Consider the following 12,444-nt stretch of genomic DNA (forward strand, 5'->3'; position numbering starts at 1 on the left):
TAACCACTGCACCTGATTTTCAAGTGCCCTAGAGTAGACCAGCGGTAGGCAATCTTGGCTCTTTTATGACTCGTGGACTTCAACTCCCAGAATTCCTGAGCCAGCATGGCTCAGCTTGGAAACCTCTCCCTTTCCCCTCAGCATGGCTGGCTCAGGAATTCTGGGAGTTGAAGTCCACAAGTCATAAAAGAGCCAAGGTTGCCTATCCCTGCCCTAGACCATAGGTGTCAAACTCGCCGCGTCACATGACATGTCACAACATATCGTGACTTTTTTTTTTTTGCATTGCTGGTGCTCGGGTGGGTGCGGTCTGCGTATGATGCAACCAGCCCCTGGGCCGGCAGTTTGACATCCCTACCCTAGACCAGGGGTAGGCAACCTTGGCTCTTTTATGACTCACGAACTCAGCTTGGAAACCTCTCCCTTTCCCCTCAGCTCAGGAATTCTGGGAGTTGAAGTCCATGAGTCCTAAAAGAGCCAAGGTTACCTATCTCTGACCTAGGCCTAGGCCGCTTTATGACTCATGGACTTCCCAGAATTCCTGAATCAGCATGGCTCAGCTTGGAAACCTCTCCCTTTCCCCTCAACATGGCTGGCTCAGGAATTCTGAGAGTTGAAGTCCACGAGTCATAAAAGAGCCAAGGTTGCCTACCCCTGCCCTAGACAAAGGATACATCACATCATGTTCAAGAAATCATCAAATTCAGTCATGGAATTTGACAAATCTATCCAGTTAGTCCTTGACGTACAACAGTTCATTTAGTGACCGTGCAAAGTTACAACGGCACTGTAAAAAAGTGACTTATGACTGTTCACACTTAATGACCTTTATAGCATCCACTTGATCATGTGATCAAAATTCAGACGCTGGGCAACTAGCTCATACTTAGGACGGTTGTTGGCTCCCAAGGTCACGTGATCCCCCTTTTGCGACCTTCTGAGAAGCAAAGTCAATGAGGAAATCAGATTTATTTAACAACCGGGTTACTACCTTAGCAACTGCAGCGAATCACTCAACCGTGGTGGCAAGAAAGGCCGTAAAATGGGGCAAAACCCACTTAACAAATGTCTCACTTAACAACAGAAGCTTTGGGTTCAATTGTGGCTGCTAAAACGAGGGTTACCTGTACAAAATTGGGAACAAAAATAATTTGGGCAACGTAGACCGAAGGAGAGACATGCAGTTTGGAATTCATTTACCCTGGTTATATTAAATGTTAAAGCAGGGGTAGGCAACCTTGATTCTTTTATGACTCGTGGACTTCAACTCCCAGAATTCATGGCTGGCTCAGGAATTCTGGGAGTTGAAGTCCACGAGTCATAAAAGAGCCAGGGTTGCCTACCCTTTTGTTAAAGGCACACATAAATAGGGGTAAATGTCAAAAGCATTACCATGGACTTTTCCTGCCTGATGAATGGCTAAAAAATAACTTTGCGAATTGCACACACCCTTTTCACCTCTTTCTACAGCTCGGTGGTTCTTCCTTCTTCTTCTTCCATCTACTGAGGTACGCCGCCATATTTAGTTCCAGCATTCCTTTAGCCATCAACTGTGGCAACCAAACTCCACTGGGGTAATCCCATGAAAGGACCTCCTCTTCCTCGTATCTGGGCATGCATGGAGTGTAAGCGGAGTGAGAGGAGAGTTCACTTATGCTCGGCCTTCCTCTCACCCACTTCTATGTCTGGGTCATGTGATGGCAAGGGAGGCCATTGCTCTACCTGAAGATCTTTCCTCACGTGCGAAGCTCGGCTTCCTCACCGGTGTGGATTCTTTGATGATAGGTAACGGCACTGCTACTACCGAACCTCTTTCCACACTCCGTGCATTTATACGGCTTCTCCCCCGTGTGAAATCTCTGATGGGAAACAAGCTGCCCTTCCTGAATAAAAGTCTTCCCACAGGCTGTGCATTTGTAGGGCTTCTCGCCGGTGTGGATTCTTTGATGGTAGGCGATGGCGCTCTTGCTACTGAAGGTCTTTCCGCACTCCGTGCATTTATATGGTTTCTCCCCTGTATGGATCCTCTGATGGGAAACAAGCTGTCCTTTCTGAATGAAGGTCCTCCCACACTCGGTGCATTTATAGGGTTTCTCCCCCGTGTGTCTCCTCTGATGGCGAGAAAGGCCACTGTGACAGAGAAAGCTCTTTCCACACTCTGTGCATTCATAGGGTTTCTCCCTTGTGTGGATCCTTTGATGGGACCTAAGATTGTTGTTCCTACTGAAGCTCTTCCCGCATTCCATACACTTATATGGCTTTTCACCTGTGTGGATCCTTTGATGAGAAGTGAGTTGTCCTTTCTTAATAAAGTTCTTCTCGCATTCCAGGCATTTATAAGGTTTCTCTCCAGTGTGGGTTTTTTGATGGCCAATCAGGGCACTGTTCCGAGGAAAGCTCTTTCCACACGCTCTGCACTTATATGGTTTCTCTCCCGTGTGGATCCTTTTGTGACAAGTAAGATCTCTGTTTTCAATATAGCTCTTCCCGCACTCTGTGCATTTGTAGGGTTTTTCTCCTGTATGGACCATTTGATGGCGAGTCAGATGACCATTTGTTCTGAAGGCCTTCCCACACTCTGGGCAGTTATATGGCTTCTCTCCCGTGTGGATCCTTCTATGACGAGTGAGGTCTCTGTTCTCAATGAATCTCTTTCCACACTCCGCGCATTGATATGGCTTTTCGCCCGTGTGGATCATTTGATGGCGGCGGAGATTACCATTTGTACTGAAGCTCTTTCCACATTTCACGCACTTACACGCCTTTGTGCGAAATTCTTCACGGGAATAACCATACGTGCTCAGACTAAAACCCCTCCCAAGTTTGATAAATGTATGTGGTTTGCGTTTCCTGTATAGTTTTTTGGGTGCGCCAAGAGGGAAGAAGCTATTAACATTTTTTCCATATTGCCTGCAACCACACTGCTTCCTTTTAGCCTGGCTTCTACAATATTCATGCAAATTAAATTTATTTTTCTCTCTTTGGCCACGTCCTGCGTATTTTCCGTTGGTGTTTTCCATCTGAGCTTCCTGGATCTGGAATGGATGGATTTCAAAAGGGAGAGAAGTGGGGGACCTCTTTCCTCTATCTTCTGGGTGGCTTTTCTCTCGGCTTTTTGGATCCCCTTGATGGCCAAACATCACTTCCGCTTCATACTGGGCTGTTTGCAGTGGTACTAACTTTGGCTGCTTGTCATTCTCATTGTTCTGCCTATCACCTGCTTGTAAAAAGAAGAAGAGAGAACTTCCTGTTAGAATGTATAAGGATTGTGGGAAAATGTCTATTACCAGAAGAAGAGCCAAGAGCCAAGAGCCGAGGTGGCGCAGCAGTTAGAGTGCAGGACTGCAGGCCACTTTAGCTGACTGTGTTCAGCAGGTCAGTGGTTCAAATCTCACCAGCTCAAGATTGACTCAGCCTTCCATCCTTCCGAGGTAGGAAAAATGAGGACCCAGATTGTTGGGGGCAATGTAAATATATATCTACATTGCTTACTGGTGTACACCGCTTAGAAAGTGCTTGCACTTAAAGCGGTATATAAGTCTCATAAATAAATAAATAAGAGAGGATGTATTGAAGGGTGTAATATTGGATTTAATATGAAGAAGCTTACCTCTACCACGGAATTACTAATGGACTCAGTCATCACAGTGTCTATTAAGCACTTGATTGAAAAAAAAATAGAAAATTAATAAAATATTTTTATTTATTTATTTATGAGACTTATATACCGCCTTAAGTGCAAGCACTCTCTAAGCGGTGTACACCAGTAAGCAATGTATATATATATATATTTACATTGCCCCCAACAATCTGGGTCCTCATTTTACCTACCCCGGAAGGATGGAAGGCTCCTTTTACAGAGGATCCCCTAAGTAGCCGTGACTTAGCGGGACTCTGGGAGATGACGCAACAGAGGACAAGGGCTAATCTAACCAATACAGTAAAAGTACAATGTACATGAAATTAGATTAGATAACCTTTATTGTCATTTTTTTCCTGTGGGCACAATGGCACACATTAAGAATGAAATTTCATTGCTTCCTCTCAAAGTGTAAACATACAAAGCATGCATTTAAAACATACTATATACAACATATGTACAGACCTATATCCTTACATATAAATAACATATAAATAGTATTCACTGTCCATCCAGTTTGGTCTAGTGTAGAGGTAGGCAACCTTGGCTCTTTTATGATTTGTGGACTTCAACTCCCAGAATTCCTGAGCCAGCCAGGCAGTGAATACACATACGATATTGCTTCCTTCTCCTATTTTCCACACAACAAAAACCTGGAATGAATTGGACTAGGAGAGAATGACTGGCCCAAAGTCACCCAGTGGGCTTTTGTGTCTAAGGCAGAACTAGAATTTACACTCTCCTAGTTTCTAGTCTGGTACCTTAACCACTAGACCAGGGGTAGGCAACCTTGGCTCTTTTATGACTCATGGACTTCAACTCCCAGAATTCCTGAGCCAGCTAAATAAAATAGGGGAGAAAAAATGTTCTTATTTGTAGTTTTCGCAGATTTACACAGGTCGTTTCCTTGGCCAATGGACAAGTGGCTTATGGTACCTTCTTCCTGGACGGTTTTTATCTTTGTGGGCCTTGCCAACAGACTTTGGATATCTTAGCCCAGGGGTAGGCAACCTTGGCTCGTTTGTGACTCGTGGATTTCAACTCCCAGAATTCCTGAGCTAGCCAAGTCCACGAGTCACAAACGAGCCAAGGTTGCCCACCCCTGTCTTAGCCATTTCCCCATCCTAGAACCAACCACATTTGATCATGTTTAATTTTTAGAGATTAGGAAAGTGGTAATTCATGTGATGGCCAGGTCCTCACCACCCTCGGTCAATGCATAGAAATATGTTCCTTGATTTCTCGTCCCTAAAGACCTCTAATGAATTGAGGAAAGAGGGGTCTTACCCAGAGCGGCCATATTCAGAGAAATCTCTAGCATGACCTCTCTGCACAAGGCTCTTTGGCTCCAACTGAGTAGCGTCCATTCCTCCTCCGTGAAGTCCACAGCCACTTCCTCACAGGATATGAAGCCCTGAAAGTGGAAGAAAATATCACGTATCGGACAATTCCCAGGAACAATTTAAGTGCAGTTTTTTTCCACTTAGGATAGTGGTTCTCAACCTGTGGGTCGGGACCCCATTTGGGGTCGAACGACCATTTCACAGGGGTCGCCAAACAACGCAGTCATTTTTTTCCCCTTTTCCTTAGCTGTGCTACTCCCTTTTATTCTATTGGCTTTTGAAAGCCAATAGAATAGACTCTCTTGAATAGAGTCTAATTCTATTGGCTTTCAAAAGCCAATAGGAATTGTCCAGGCTGTCTCTGCCCTGCTGAGCCCGCCAAAAGTCCCATTCTGCAAACGGTGCTGCACCAGTTGAGTAATCCTCGACTTATGACCGGTTGAGTAGTCTTCGACTCCTACGACCAGTTGGGGGTCGCGGCATTAAAAAGGTTGAGAACCACTGACTTAGGAAATCTGTACTTCACGTTGTTGATTTTTAAGGGAATAGGCTTCTATATTTCTGCTACTGTTTTATGTTTTTTCTTATTGATTAAATTTGATTTCATTACAGAATAAAATTATAGGATTAAAATAGATGTTTTAGCCCAGCCCCTTTCCGGGGTTAGACCATACCAGAAAATAGCAGTCTAATCTCAACAGTTAACGATTACAACTAATTCTACGTGGGACAAACATTATGTGAATTAGAAACCAGGATCCATGAACACCAGCTGGCAGTTAAAGGCCACAATCCTTAATCTCTATCCACACTGAGATCAAACAACACCAGTTTGATTGGAGCAACACAAAAATCATTGGCCATGCCCAAGTACCTATTATCACATCTGGTGGACATGCCCTAAAGCAAAAAGGTTTTGGGTTAAGATACATGTATGGTTGGAGAAGATGACTAAAAAACAGATCGATTTTAAACCAGAATTATTTTTGTTAGGAATAATAGGAGCTAACTATGAGAAGGAGAGCGGATATCTAATACTACATGTATTAACAGCAGCAAGAATTGTATTTGCCCAGTATTGGAAAAATGAAAACTTACCAACTGAAGAAGTACTAATCAAGAAAATTTTAGAATGTGCAGAAATGGATAGATTGACTTTAGAGGCGAAAGAGAAAGAAGACTCAGTTTACCTTAGAACATGGGATAACTTTTATCAATGGCTAGAAAAATGAATGAGAAAGGAATGTGATATGTAATTCTGAATACATATTAGTAAGAAGGAGGTTATGGATTGTTTAATTAATACTGTTTATTATAACTAATTGTATTTACTTTTGTTATCTATTATTATATTAATTATTGTTATTTAAATATATGTACCCAGACAATATTTGGTTTGCTAAATATTGAAAATGTTACTGGGGGATAACCCCAACCCCAGCCTAAACCCTAACCCTAATCCTGACCCCATTTTATCCCTAATCCTAGAAAATCTAATAAAAGTTTTTTAAAAAAATCACCAGCCACACTACCACCCGCCACGCTCGCAGGTTAATCAAAGCCTGGCACTCCACAAACCATTCCATCAACAGACACACTGACCTACAACCAGCCTATGAACCCCTCAGAATTCAAATCAACCGCACAGCCAACCAGAGACAGGATGAATACTCAACCACGCAAGCCCCCTCCTCCCTCCAGCAGTTCACCTCCCAATTATCCTCACCTGATATAATCTCCCCATCACAAGAACCATCACAAGCCTCTCACTGATGACTCACACCTGACCCTCACTCAACACATCCACACCTGAAGCCCTTATACAGAAGAGGAACCCTGACATTGATATCCCCCTTAAACGCCGAAGCTGTTACCTAGCCTGGTAACGAAACGTTCGGAAACCAACCCACAAGCTCAGAGAACGAACCTTCACCCTCACACATGTCTACTGTTAATATAGCTACTAATCTGCCTGTCTTTTTTTTATCGCTATCTATCTTGTCCATATTCTAATGTGTAGTTAAAAGTGTTTACTTGCTTTGTTCAATAAATTGTTTCAGGTTTTGTTGCCTGAAACTCTTCGTTGTATGAGGATGGGGCAAAACAAAGCTAGTTTGGGACATTCAATATATATATATATATATATATATATATCAGAATGCAGCACTGCCAAACTACTTCTGTGTTACTGCTGAGCAAATATTGCTATTTGAACCAGGCTCTTAGAATAACAAAACAACAGAGTTGGAAGGGACCTTGCACCATCTTCTTGTCCAACCCAGAAAAATCTTTTCAGACAAATAGTTGCCCAATCTCTTCTTACAGACCCTCCTGTGTTGGAGCACCCACAACTTCTGGAGATGACTCATTGATTGATCTGCTGTGTCATCAAAGCACTCTCATCCTACCCCCGAGTAATTTTCAACTTACAACCATTCATTTAGTGACTGAAGCTACGATGTAGCAGCATCCCCATGGCGTTACATTATCAAAATTCCAGCCCTGGGCAACTGACATGTGCACTGTCCCAGGATCGTGTGATCACCATTTGTAACCTTCCCAGCTGGCTTCCGACAAGCAAAGTGGTAACAACAACAACAACAATAATAATAGAAGAGTTGGAAGGAACCTTGGAGGTCTTCTCGTCCAGCCCCCTGCTCAGGCAGGAAGCCCTATACCATTTTGTGATGAGAAATAATAATAATAACAATAACAATAATAATAATAATAATAATAGTAGTAGTAGTAGTACTACTACTACTACTAGTAGCAGTAGTAGTAGTAATAAAATGCCAAATTCAGTCTGAACATCTGGCTGACTGTGCGATGATCCATAATAATAATAATAACTACTACAACAACTGGAAAAAATGATGAAATATCGTGACCTGGCCATCGAAACTGCGCGATTATGGATGAAACGTGTAACAGTGGTACCCATTGTCATCGGGGCACTGAAAACTATGTCCAAAAACTTTGCAAAATACATCAAGAAACTGCAGCTTCCTGCAATAACACCAGCAATGTTACAAAAAACTGCACTACTCGGAACATTTTATATTTTAAAGAGATACCTGGTTGACACCTAGGATGCTGGTAGCAACCCGTGTCAACCATCAGCGTCAGCCAATTTGAATGTTCAGTTGACTGAGGTTCATGTTTAATGAATAAAAGATACTACTACTACTACTACTACTAATAATAATAATAATAAAGTTGGAAGGGACCTCTAGTCCAACCCCCTGCTCAGTTAGGGAACCCTATACCATTTCAGACAAATGGATGTCCAGTCTCTTAAAAACTTCCAGCGTTGGGGCATTCACCGCTCCTGGAGGCAGGCTGTTCCAATGATTAATTGTTCTCACTGTCAGGAAGTTTCTCCTTAGTTCTAGTTTGCTTCTCTCCTTGTTTAGTTTCCATCCGTTGCTTCTTGTCCTGCCTTCAGGCGCTCTGGAGAATAGCTTGACTCCCTCTTCTTTGTGGCAGCCCCTGAGATATTGGAACACTGTTATCATGTCACCCCTCGTCCTTCTCTTCATTAAACTAGACATACCCAATTCCAGCAGCCGTTCCTTATATGTTTTAGCCTCCAGTCCTCTAATCATCTTTTGTTGCTCTTCTCTGCACTCTTTCTAGAGTCTCAACATCTTTTTTACATCGAGGTGACCAAAACTGGATGCAGTATTCCAAGTGTGGCCTTGTAAATGAGGGAAGCTGGATTCACGTATTGATGGTGTCATTCCCTTAACAACTGCAGCGACTCACTTAACCACCACCGCAAAAAGGTCGTAAAATGGGGCAAAACTATCTTAATAACTGCTTTGCTTATTAATAGAAATTTTGGGTTCAACTGTGGTCATAAGGCGGGGGACATTACCTCATTACCTGTATTAATTTACCTCAGGTAAAAGTAAAAAAAAAAAGAACATTAATTTCTCTCAACAATAAATTGCGTTTCTTTATTACAATACCAGCCTCTCAGCTTGTATATTTTCTCTTTGTAGCTCAACAACAGTCTTGAAGGGGGTATACTATACTGAGTATGAATAGGTCACTGAAGCTTGGCCTCCATGCCGTCTTTTACTGAGGAACAGGTTGTGCACTGCGCCCCATACCAAACAGTCCCCTGTTGGGATTCCACCCCTTACCTGAGGTGGATGCACAGCTGCTACTTTTGCTCCATCACAAACAGGTGCCATTTCACGGGTTTCCATGGATGTTCTTCCCTGGCCTGTTAAGGAGAGAAATGGGAGGGGAAACAGATTATTGTAGGGCCTGTGAATAAGATCTGGGAATGCACAATAAACAAAAGGAGACAGGCCTAGAATTTCAAGGCCAAAGCAGATCATCTATAGAAGGAGGTTGGGCTTTCAGAAGATGCCTTCACTTACATGGGGAAGTGACTTGAGGTGGGCCTTCTTGCGAGATCCTCCTGAAAACCTCTTGAGAAGGACCGGGTTGATCTCCTCTTCCCTGGAAGCCTGCTGAGGTCTCCTCCACGAACAATTCCTGCATCTAAAAAAACCAGCCTGGTTTACGATCCACTTTCTGATGACCATGACTGCAACAGCTTCCTTGCCTTGCCTTCTCCCCAACCCAAATCAAACTGCTGATGATTCCTCTTTGTATTTGGCTAAACGCTCTGCTGCTTTTGTTACATGACTCTGAGCCCCTTTTGATTATTTCCTCTTTTTATTCTGATTACGAGTTCCTCTTCTGCTTTTGTTTCTTTATTAAATTTGTTTGCAGCCCATCTAACCACAGGACAACTGTGGTTTGTTTCTTCAAGGATGTGGCCCTTCTTTCTTCGTGGTTTTAATTAGGTCTGTTTAGAGCCGTGAGGGCGCAGTGGTTAGAATTCAGTATTGCAGGCTAACTCTGCTCACCGCAAGAAGTTCGATTCTGACTGGCTCAAGGTTGACTAAGGCTTCCAAGGTCAATAAAATGAGGATTCAGATTGCTGCGGGCAATAGGCTGACATTGTAAACTGATCAGAGAGTGCTGCAAAGCACTATGGGGCGGTATATAAGTAAGTGCTATTACCACCTGGAGTATTTTGATTTAGATTTAAGGACAAGCTTGGTTTTCTGTTGCCTCTTGCAATGGGGAGACCACTGGCCTGGCAGTTAAGGTACAGCAACATTGTGATACTTTTATGGGGAAGGCACATATCCTAAGCACATTAAGACTGCCGCTGAAGGGCAACTTGAGCAATGTATTCCATCCAGTCTCTAACTGCTCATTAAATTTAAATTTTTAGTTTTACATATTTACAGATATGTAGGCTAAGTTCCCTGACTGCTCTTTAGAAGGCCAGATCCTGAAGTTGAAACTCAAAATACTTTGGCCACCTAATGAGAAGGAAGGACTCACTGGAGAAGGGCCTAATGCTGGGAAAGATTGAGGGCAAGAGAAGAAAGGGACGACAGAGAATGAGGTGGCTGGATGGAGTGACTGAAGCAGTAGGCATGAGCTTAAATGGACTCCAGAAGATGGTAGAGGACAGGAAGGCCTGGAGGAACGTTGTCCATGGGGTCGCGATGGGTCGGACACGACTTCGCAACTGACAACAAGGCTAAGTTCCATTTTAAGCACCAAATCATAGCATCAATGTCTTTAGTATAATTTTTATTCTTCTTTTTACTAATTTGCCCCCGTGCAATGTACCTATTACTTCTTTTTTTCCTTTTATCTTAAAAAAAAAAAAAGGAACCTAGGAGAATAGTTGCAGAAAAGACGGACAAGGCCTTTAAAGAATTTAGGAATTCAGGTCATTGCTTGTTACATCTTAGAAAGCTCCCATAATGAAATTCTCTCACCTGCCACTTTCCCAACTCCTGGGAGGCAGCTGGGCCGAGCAGGAAGCCCTCAGCCAGGGCCACCGCCTGGGCACAGCTCTCCGCCCTGCACTCCCGCAGCCAGCCCGCCAGCTCCAGGGGCAGCAGGGCCAGCAGCTGCTCCAGCACCACTAGGTCCAGCATCTCGGCTTTGCCGCTCAACTCGGGCCGCAGCCACCCACGGCACAGACGGTGCAGGCGGTTGCAGAGTGCCCGGGGCCCCTCGGCCTCCCGGGGGTGGCAGCTGTGGAAGTGCTGGCACTCAGCCTCGGAGCTGTGGGCCCCCACAGGGAGGCCTCTTGGGCTGCTGCTTCCCCCAAAGTCCCCTCTGCTTCCAGGCCAAATGACAGGTTCCTGGGCTTCACCGACTCCTCTCCCTGAAGACCGCTGGAGTTCCATTCTACCTGGTAAAGTGTAGTTCAAAATAGTGTAAATGTTTTCTGCCTCCACAAAATGACTTTCAATCAATTAGAACAGAGCTGGAAGGGATCTTGGAGTTCTTCTAATCTGATCGCCCTGGACAGCATACCATTAGCATGGCTCCCGGTTGCCTATTGACATATTTTAACAGCAGTAATTCCCCCTCCCTTGCAAAACAGGTCCGCATAAACATCTATAACAGAATAACCGAGTTGGAAGGGATCTTGGAGGTCTTCTAGTCCAACCCCCTTCTCAACAGGAGACCCTATACCATTCCAGACAAGTGACTGTCCAGTCTCTTCTTAAAAACTTCCAGTGTTGGAGCATTCATAACTTCTGGAGGCAGGTTTATTCCACTGATTGATTGTTCTAACTGTCAGGAAATTCCTCCTTAGTTTCAGGTTGCTTCTCTCCTTGATTAGTTTCCATCCGTTGTTTCTTGTCTTGTCTTCAGGTGCTTTGGAAAAGAGGTTGACCCCCCCCCTTTTTGTGGCAGCCTTTCAAATATTGGAATACTGCTATCATGTCCCCCCAGTCCTCCTTTTTTCTAGACTAGCCATATCCAGTTCCTCCAACTGTTCTTCATGTTTTTGTCTGATCAGAATCAGAGCTGGACGGGACCTTCTTCTGAAGGCAAGTCGTTCCACTGGTTAATTGTCCTCACCGTTAGAAGTTTCTCCTTAATTCCGCTTTAATTGGTAACAGTTCAGCTTTAAATCAAAATAACTCTAGATTAGAGAGTAACCTCATAAACATTCCCTTTATGATTTACTATTTCACATAAGAGCCATCACAGGCAAGATCAGATGCCTTCCTCTTCCCAATTCCAAGAGGGGGAAAAAAACAACAAAGAATCGCAATCCAAATGTCCATTTGTCTCCTGTCTTGAGCAACGCAACATCCAGAATTCCCACCAGTCCCTTCTAGGACCCTCCAGGATCAGGAATGGGGTGACTTGGGGAGCGAGGACGCAGGCTCTTTCCAATCTCTCCGGATCGCTGCAGCTGCTGAGATCCAGCCGGGGATCTTGCAGGTTAGTCAACGCGGATGATGCTTCCCCGCCTCTTTGCACGCTGGGGGCAAAGGGATCCCCCTCCCAACACTCAACAGTCCAGCCTTCCTGGTAAACCCCCTTTTTTTGGGGGGGGTGGCATTTGCAATCAGGCTTCCTCGATTTTTGCTGGCAAAGAGAAGCCCCTCGCCC

The 12,444-nt window shown here is 44.1% G+C and overlaps 1 protein-coding gene across 3 annotated transcripts; it reads right to left on the minus strand.

Moving 5' to 3' along the window:
* Positions 1-1,302: 1,302 nt before the first annotated feature.
* Positions 1,303-11,563, minus strand: LOC120317818 (gastrula zinc finger protein XlCGF57.1-like). 3 transcript variants are annotated; one of them, XM_039364721.1, is made up of 5 exons: positions 11,225-11,563; positions 9,375-9,498; positions 9,132-9,214; positions 4,928-5,054; positions 1,303-3,220 (listed from the first exon to the last, which is right to left on the minus strand). In XM_039364721.1, exons 2-5 carry the CDS (start codon positions 9,496-9,498, stop codon positions 1,737-1,739), a joined length of 1,818 nt encoding a protein of 605 aa, XP_039220655.1. In that variant the 5' UTR covers positions 11,225-11,563; the 3' UTR covers positions 1,303-1,736. The 3 variants fall into 3 exon arrangements, with proteins under 3 accessions (XP_039220655.1, XP_039220653.1, XP_039220652.1); XM_039364719.1 differs by having other exon boundaries at positions 1,303-3,217; positions 10,803-11,563; XM_039364718.1 differs by having other exon boundaries at positions 10,803-11,563.
* Between the last annotated feature and the right edge of the window lie 881 nt (positions 11,564-12,444).

This window comes from Crotalus tigris, unplaced genomic scaffold, assembly GCF_016545835.1.
Source record: "Crotalus tigris isolate CLP2741 ecotype Arizona unplaced genomic scaffold, ASM1654583v1 scf7180000019840.826796, whole genome shotgun sequence".
Lineage (NCBI taxonomy): Eukaryota > Metazoa > Chordata > Lepidosauria > Squamata > Viperidae > Crotalus > Crotalus tigris.

What these genes read in the sequence shown, in the direction of transcription:
- LOC120317818 (XM_039364718.1), bottom strand. Translation starts at nt 11,219, where the DNA reads ATGGAACTCCAGCGGTCTTCAGGGAGAGGAGTCGGTGAAGCCCAGGAA. An exon ending in AGGAGTTGGGAAAGTGGCAG is followed by an intron (nt 9,499 to 10,802) that starts GTGAGAGAATTT and finishes TGGTTTTTTTAG; the next exon opens with ATGCAGGAATTGTTCGTGGA. An exon ending in TCTGAATATGGCCGCTCTGG is followed by an intron (nt 3,221 to 4,927) that starts GTAAGACCCCTC and finishes TCTTTTTACAAG; the next exon opens with CAGGTGATAGGCAGAACAAT.